We start from the raw sequence: 8,492 nt of genomic DNA, 5'->3' as shown, positions 1-8,492 counted from the left end.
GCGAGTGCTGCTTAGCAGTTTGTGATGGTGTTCACCCGGTTTTCCATCAATTAACTGGGCAACTGTCTTTTGCTTAATTAATGGATGAGGCAAATCTATTTCCTCCGTTTATAAAACAAGACACATCAAGATGCTTCATCCCAGAAAATAGATCCAACGATGAAATCAGCGTGAAAAAAAATCATCAGCCAGCACAGGTGCACTGCCATTACCAGCCCAAACACTAATACAAGAGCCTTAAAGCACAAGTCAACAAATAATGAACAAAATAAAGGTTACAATGTTATTCTTCATCGACGGCGGTTGTTGTTCTGATGCGTTGATCCTATGGTGCCTTAGCACGACGACTTCCCGGTTGTCTATCACAACAAGATGTGCCCGACTCCGGCGATGGAGGGGTGATGACGGCAGCGCGCCTTCGACTCGCTTCAGTGCTTATAGTCGTCGCTAGGTGGTCTATGAATCTGAATGTAATTTTTATTATTTCTGGTGTTCGTTGTAATGCTATGATTGGAGATGAATAGATTGAAAGTTTTCTCAAAAAATAAATAAATAAAGGTTACAATTAATAGTTTCTTCATTATCAGAGAGGTTCCTTGCTGCTTACCTTTTCCTTGTTGTTGCCACTCAATGCTTTGCATGACCATACCTTTAGAGTTTATTGCTTGTACGGCAGAAATATTATCAGTTGATCATGTGATTTGAAGTTGCTTTAGAAGTTGAGTTACCATAAAGTTACATTATTGGGTGGCTCGATCATATTATTCTTTGAATAATTTTCAAAATACGTAGAATATTAAGGACATGAATGAACCAATGATATAAACATTACTTCTGCCTTTGAAAACCCTCACGCATTTTGTCTATTTTAGCACATTTGAACTCTTTTAAAAAGTTAATCATGATTGATTTTACCTTTAAGATTAGCACATTTAGTCTACTCAAACAAACTGGTTATCTAGATTCTACTATCATGTACGTAGTTGTAATTTTATGAAACAACGTCCTTGAGAACTGTCACGTGGGAAAAGAGTAAAAAAAATTGTTTGTTATGCCACAAGAAAATCAGATATACATAAGGTATAGTACATGTTGTCTTAGCTAATTCATATGAAATTAAGCATAGAGAAATTAGTCAAATTACCTATTACACTATCTCAATACATGTTCCGTGCCAACAGACTGCATATCGAAAGCAGAGAGGAAATTACAAACTACCCGAGGAAGGGAAATGTGGTGTGGCGGTGGACAGGTGCACAGGGAGCATGCAAATACATCTCGTACAAAATTTGGTCAAAGTTTATAATGTTTGACTTTTCAAAAAATCTATACGCACTATATTATGAAACAGAGGGAGTACAAGACAAAGTAAAAGTCTTTAACCCATTTTGAGTGTATATATATTGAAAGTGCTCACATCTCAGATATTATGTGAAATCTTGTATTTATGCAGCAGAAGAGTTAGGTCCGAAAGGACCAAGATGGGGTAAGTGAGGAGAGACCTCGGGTTCAATAACTTTCCATCTTAAAGCAACCCTACCGGCCCATCGTACACTCATCTCATAAATCACAGCTCCGTGTAGTCACAGTCCCCTCCAACTCTAAAGTCCAAACCCGTCTCTCCTCTGCTTTCTTCTCGTACCTCAACTCCTCAAGAGCAGTAGCCTTCGATCTTGGCAGGTCTCGATGGGGTGCCGGCCCACCGTCGCCATGCTGCTAGTGCAGGTCGGCTTCGCCGGCAACAACCTGCTGTCCAAGATGGCGTTGGACAGCGGCGCCAGCCCATACGTGCTCATCTCCTGCCGGAGCCTCATAGCCGCCGTCTTCCTCGCGCCCTTCGCCGTCTACTTCGAGAGGTGCGTGCCTGCTTGTCGACTTACTTCCAGAGTATCTACTGTACAATTTTCTCTAAAAAAAAGTATATACTGTACAATTATTGACAAGTTGAGAGACCATTTTCTCTTGGAAACAATCAGGAGGCTTTGGTACTTCTTGCAACAGAGCGTTAAACTTACGAATAACACTCACGGATCCTGTTAGGTTTTTCATTTACTTTTGCTTGCCATAGTAGGATTTACAGCAACGGCTCCAGACTAGCTAGTACATATATACTATAAATGGACGATGATCACCACGAAAGTAATTAGTGTATGTTACTAACTGTTTTCACTTATTCCAAAATGTGTTATTCGATCTAAGTTAGATAATCAAGGTAACCACCTGACCTGACGCAGGAATAAATGGGCGATGATCACCAAGAAAGTAATTATCCAGATACTCATTTCGTCCACTCTCGGGTATGCATGTACACGTATCATTTCAGCAAAATAGTACTAGTAATTATTTCTCCTTGCACGGCACTTGATTAGTTGCATCAATGATCTCCCAAAAACTAACAAAAGACAAGATAACCAAATATGGCTGGCTCACAAGAAAAGGGAGGCGGTCTAGTAAAAATGCGACTCATCTGGGAGGCAACGCGCGTCTTTGTGTTTCGCGAAAGAGAAGGGGACGCGCCTCTTTGTGTTTTGCTCATGCCAACATTTTTCTGTTTGCTGTTGCCGGCCTACACATACATATGCCAGCTGAATAATGCTAGATCTGTATCACCAATTTTATTTTATTTTCTAAAAAAAAGATGACCCCCGGCTTCTGCATCTAGACGATGCATGGAGTCATTTTATTAATTATTCACAAAAACCTAACAGGTGGTCTGACACTGCCATCTTGGCAAACATCTGTCGCTACTTCTCTCCACTCGATGAATGGATGCCGATTCTTGGAGCCGAATACCAAACATACATCACACCAAAGCCTAACATCTAAAGTCGGAGGCCCCAACCAAGCCGTGTTGCTAAATCTGGGGCACACACTGGTCCGGCGCACTCTTAGAGCCCGCCGCCACCGTCTTCCACCGATACATCTCCAGAGCAGGTACCGACGCATCGACTTTGCCAGGCCTGCCGTCGACGCCACCACAACGTCAGACAACGCCACCATCCTGCACGTATCCATCCACACGCGCCCATCGCCGAAACTGCGCAGGGCCATGCCGCGAGATCTGTCGTCAGCCTTGCGGTAGATATAACACTGCTCCTCCTCTTGTCCCCTCCAGCCAGCACTTGCTTCAAAACGATGCCCCCAGGAGGGAGAACAACACCGAAGGCACAGTCATCGTTCGATCCGGTAGACCCAGAACTAGGGTTTCCCCCGGAACATCCTGATCGAGTTGACGTGACCTGCAACGCCGATACCTTGAGAAGTGAACAGCGTCAGAGACGCGGTCATCGTCCGTTAAGACCGCAGTTAGGCGTGATTTTCAGCGAAAGCCGATTCGTCCAGATCTCGCGGCTGGCTGGAACCGCGCGGAGCCTTGCCATGAAGACGTATGCCACCGCCGGTACTCCGACAGAGATCTTCCATCCCCTCACAGGTCCGTCCACGCATCACTAGCCAGCCAAGACCACGCCCCAGCTGATCTAGACGAGACGCCAGATCCGCGTCTGCCGCGACCCATCTCTAGGCAGAGTCATCCACGACGCCATCCATGGAGTGTTGCACTACCACCCATGCACGCTGGAAAGTCCATCGCCGGCCATGGACCGTTGGCCGCCGCCGCACAGGCTAGGGGCGCCGCCCTTCCTACTGCCCAAGGGCGCACCACAAGAGGCGCCCCTACCGCCTTTGGGGGATCCCGCTGCAAATCCGTCCGCCCTAGCGCCTTGGGCACGAGGCCCGCCGCCACAGCGGACCTCGCTGGCGGCAGGAGAATGGGCGAGGGAAGGCTGGTGGTGCTGGTTTTTTAGGCTTCTGGCGTCGCCCAAGCAGTGGCGTATCTAGGGGGTGGACAGGGTGGTCCATGGACCACCCTGGAATTTCCCCATAATCTATATAGCATAGAGAAAAATATATTTTTTATAATAAATAAATATATTTATGTGAATATTTTGCATTGGTGGACCACCCTGGCATGTTGGGCTAGCTACGCCACTGCGCCCAAGGCGACACGAGGGGGTACGACTTGACTCGACTCAGCCTTGTGTATCACCAGTTGATGATTGGCTATATATATTGTGCTCACACACAACACGAACACTTAGAAAACCAAAGACTGGTCAACCCAAATGGTTTGCCCGATCATCCTTTGCGTCCTAAATCGGGTTTTATATTGCCGACTTAAGCTCTTCTCAAGTTTGTTAGGTATTATCCTTTGAGATAACGGTTCAATATTTTAACTGACGGAATAACACATCAAAATATTTGGGATAGGTCCATCTTCACAGCTAGTTTTCACCCAAAGTCTTACGGAATAAGCACAAATAAGTCCCCAAAACCATAAAAGGCCCCGCCAACTCAGCCATCCCTGCTCCCGGTTCAAAACATACCCCTTCGGCTCACCCACACTCAATTGTTCATCCCCTCCCATCCCCACTCCGATTCCAAACTATCTTTTCCAGACTTCTCTCCTGACTATCCCTTCCATCCCCGGCTGGCTCACAAGATGCCTAGCCAGCCCCATGCCAATAAGAAAAGAAGAACAAGACGACCCTAATATCGAGCTCGAGGGTCCACTTCAGGCACCTCGAGTTTGGTTGGAGTGCTATGATTTTCACATCAGCTCAGCCTTAGCATCCCAGGGCCATGGTCTTGCTTGAGCTCCTGCTGATTGTTCTAGCGCCATGGGCCTGCTGGGGTCTTGGTGGCTGTGTTGCCATGGGTGTGCTCGGGCTCTACCCTGATAGCTCTCAGGCTAACCTCTCGCACCTTCCTATACAACATTGACCCAAAGGCTAAGACAAGATGTCGATGATGGCACGACCACGCAGGCACATCCCCGCAACGACAACTAGAGGTGGTATGTATTATTTTACCTTTCGCGCGCAAATTTTTATTAGTGCCACTAACATTAATAACAATATTGAAACTAACGATTAAGACTCATGTTAGGAATCTCTATTTTTTTTAATATAAACAAGGTACCAAAATAACACGATGACACTTCATCTATTGTTGTAGCATCGTGAACTACATAATATAATATGGGCGAGTTCTTTGGGACACCCAACAAATTGTTTGTTGCTGGTTTTTCTTCGTTCAATCATTATTGTTATTTTGTATAAAACAAAAACAGTTTTTGGTCTCGCTTTAAAACATTAACAAACTCAAACAGCTGATAAGAAGAAGAAGACTCAAACTTCCAAAATAGACAAAAAATAAGACGGAGGGAGGAACGCTTACTGTGTTGCGGTTTTACCAAAAAAGAAGTCAAATTCACCAATTTGAAACATATTGTGGGAAATTTTTATAACCACAAACTATACTTCAAAAAGAAAAAAACATCGGACAGGATTCATTGCGCGTTGCACCAGCCAGGCTAGCCTTCTAAAAAAACAAGACATATAAAAAGCTGAACACGCCATGTCGGTGTGCTAAGAGAGGTTGTGAGAGTCACAACCCAAGAATCATTTATCAGTGATTGCAATATTTTTGTTGATAGCTTACCAAGCTGACCACTTGGTGTCAACTGTGCTAACAATCAACATTATAAACATCTGTAAAGAAGTTTGCATAAGCAGTATGGGACTAATCAGTAAGACTTGGGACAAAAATTCAGCAGCACACCGGTAGACGCTAGTAGTCGTGTTGGTTGGGCTGCCAAGGCGAGCACGCTGGGCCTTAGCCCAATAACTTGCGTCGCTGTACGTTCGATTTTCGGTAGCAGTGAATTTGAGGCATTAGCTAGTCCAGAATGGATTCCAGATTTTTTTTGGTTTTGAGCGGTTGGATTCCAGATGATTGACCAGCTGCCGTATGCTGCTCGGGCGGGCATGCACGCGCAGCATGGCGGTGAGCGAGGTGCTCTTCTTCGTGGGGTTTCAGTCCACCGGCCCGACCGTGGCCTGCGCGATTGGCAACATCGTCCCCGCCCTCACCTTCGCCATAGCCGCCGCGCTGAGGATGGAGGCTGTGCGGCTCGGGACTCTCGCCGGGAAGGCAAAGGTGGCCGGCACGCTCGTCTGCGTGGGCGGCTCCATGATCATGCCCTTGTACAAGGGCCCGCTCCTCAAGGTCCCGGCCTCCCCTGTCCACTGGCGCTACGCGGAGCACGCCGCCATCGTCGCCGCGGAGGTGCCACCGGCCAGTACTGGCCTCGGCGACGCCCTTGTCATCCTCAGCGCCGTCGCCTGGGCCGCCTGGCTCGTCATGCAGGTATGCGTCTAGATCGAGCGGCACATTCAATTCATTGTCAGTACGTGATATGATGATCGATTGACTAATAAATTTGGTTTGCAGAACAAGGCGTCGGAGGATTTCTCGGCGCCGTACACCAGCACGACGATCATGTCCCTCATAGTATCGGTCGAGTGCGCGGTCGTCAGCGCCGCCGTGGACCGGAGCCTCGCCGTGTGGAACCTTGGGCTCGGCATCAGGCTCTACACCGTGCTCTACATGGTAATTCTGCGGGCCGATCATCGTCTCGCCCGATTGCTAGAAGGAATTCATTGAGTGGCGTGCGTGTCCACTCCAGTTATTAACGTGTGCGTGCATATTTTGTAGGGGATCGTTGGCTGGGGTGTCACGTTCGCAGTGATGGCGTGGTGCATCCAGGTGCGCGGCCCGCTCTTCGTCTCCATGTTCAACCCAGTGGTGCTCGTCGTCGTCGCCGTTCTCGGGTGGGCTAGCCTCGACGAGCAGCTGCACGTCGGAAGGTATGCTCGTTCGTCCTGACGACATTGTTCAGCATTTCTTCTTCCAAGAGTCCTGACGTTTTTTCACTTTTGTCGCTGCAGTGCGATAGGTTCTGCTCTCATTATTGGTGGGTTGTACATGGTGCTGTGGGGCAAGGGGAGTGAGATGAGCAGACCGGCGGCCCTAGTCGACGGCAAAGGTGGATCGGAGATCACCGCGAAGGGCCCGGAGCCGAAGAACGACCACGCCGATTCCTCCTTGCTGGTTTGATATAGTAGGCTGTTATTCCAATTTGGAGCTGATGTACCACGCTTTCGACACATTCATTGCGTGACTAATGAAATGCAAATCATACATTGCGTGATCGGGTGCGAGTTGCAAGTCATCGCTCATTGTCATTTGAATACAAACCAAGCTAATGCCAAGATCATTTTAGTACTAAGACTGTACTTAGAAAAAGGCAGTATTCTTTACAATGTTTTGGTCGTGTACAGTACTTGAAAAGCATAGCTTGAAGACATACTTGCAAGTTAGTAAAACCAATGTAAGAACATCTCTAGCCAATCCTTCGAAACCGGTTGAGGGAGTAAATGTTTTGTTTCGAGAAGTTAAACCGGACCTAGCCAAACCCCTATCTGGTTTAACTCCTCAAAATTTTTACTCCTCGTGTTGGCCGCCGCTTACATTTACTCAGCTGCAGCTCAGTCTAAGGATAAAGTCGCCCCCCTCCCCCCTACGCCGACCCTCTCCCTCACCCACTGGCACATATATTCGACCGGAGCCGGCCCAGACTACCCTGAAATGGCAGGACCTAGCCGTCAGAGGTCGTTGCAACCGATTTAAGGCGCGGATCCGCGCCGTGGCACACAGTCTACCCGAACACGAGGCGGTGTGCCACCCTCCCGCACTGACCTCCTGCCGCCGCCGCCCAAGAGGAAGTACCCCGGCGTGTGCGGTAATGGCAATGGGGGTGTTGGTTTCTGAAAAAAGGACTGAGACACTAGTCGTCGGCACTAGATTAGCTCCTTCTAGTCAGCGGAGCTGGCAGCGAGGGCCTACGACTTGAAGATGGTGAGTCTCTACCGCAACTGGGCGAAGATCAACTTCCCCCTCAGTAGCCACAAGGTGCCAGAGTTCATTGCCATCGACCCCCAAATCGTCTCCCGCTACGAGGCGCAGGAGAGTTAGGTGGCTTTCGGGCAGCTCGAGGAGGTGTGCGTCGATAAGGAGTACACGGTCGAGCTCTGTCAGAATCATTCAGAGGTCGTCGCCGAGGAGCGCCAACATCTCGAGCTGCACAAGAAGGGGGCTACTGACGAGGCCGGGCCTTCCACTGCGGCAATCATTGAACTTTGCTCCAACGACCGTGATTCCGGGTCCAGCAACGACGGCTACTTTGATGGCTCCGACCACGACGTGAATTTGGACGAGCTCATGAACCAGGATGGTTATGTTTTTTTAGTTTTTATTTCCATCGGATCAAATAGTTTATGCAATATAGTTTAATTTCGTGTTGTGCAATGTAGTTCGAATCGAATGGACTAATTTCAGTTTTTGTTTGAATGAAATTGTGTGAAAAAAAATTGGAGACTTAAATTGAAGAGATCGGCTAGGTAGCACACTTTTTTAACTCCCGAAAATATAAGGCGTTAAAGTTCGAGTGGGCATATGAGGGCCTAAATTTTAAAAAGACCGGCTAGAGATGTTCTAAATATTTGTACAAATGCAGATAATAATAAGTATTACAAAAGCAAAAAATTGTATGAAGAAAACTACTTTACTTTCTAATCCTCCTATTGTAG

At 47.6% G+C, this 8,492-nt stretch overlaps 1 protein-coding gene across 4 annotated transcripts; it reads left to right on the top strand.

The window, feature by feature from the left end:
- Positions 1 to 1,542: 1,542 nt before the first annotated feature.
- Positions 1,543 to 7,128, top strand: LOC123169610 (WAT1-related protein At1g09380). 4 transcript variants are annotated; one of them, XM_044587479.1, is made up of 6 exons: positions 1,543 to 1,856; positions 2,235 to 2,297; positions 5,841 to 6,210; positions 6,295 to 6,453; positions 6,559 to 6,710; positions 6,792 to 7,128. In XM_044587479.1, the coding sequence occupies exons 1-6, from the start codon at positions 1,687 to 1,689 to the stop codon at positions 6,958 to 6,960; spliced, it is 1,083 nt and encodes a 360-aa protein (XP_044443414.1). In that variant the 5' UTR covers positions 1,543 to 1,686; the 3' UTR covers positions 6,961 to 7,128. The 4 variants fall into 4 exon arrangements, with proteins under 4 accessions (XP_044443414.1, XP_044443415.1, XP_044443416.1 ...); XM_044587482.1 differs by having other exon boundaries at positions 1,802 to 1,856; positions 5,793 to 6,210; XM_044587480.1 differs by lacking the exon at positions 2,235 to 2,297 and having other exon boundaries at positions 1,544 to 1,856.
- Positions 7,129 to 8,492: the final 1,364 nt, after the last annotated feature.

This window comes from Triticum aestivum, chromosome 7D (assembly GCF_018294505.1).
Source record: "Triticum aestivum cultivar Chinese Spring chromosome 7D, IWGSC CS RefSeq v2.1, whole genome shotgun sequence".
NCBI classification, from domain to species: Eukaryota; Viridiplantae; Streptophyta; class Magnoliopsida; order Poales; family Poaceae; genus Triticum; species Triticum aestivum.
This window is presented reverse-complemented; position numbering and strand designations above follow the sequence as displayed.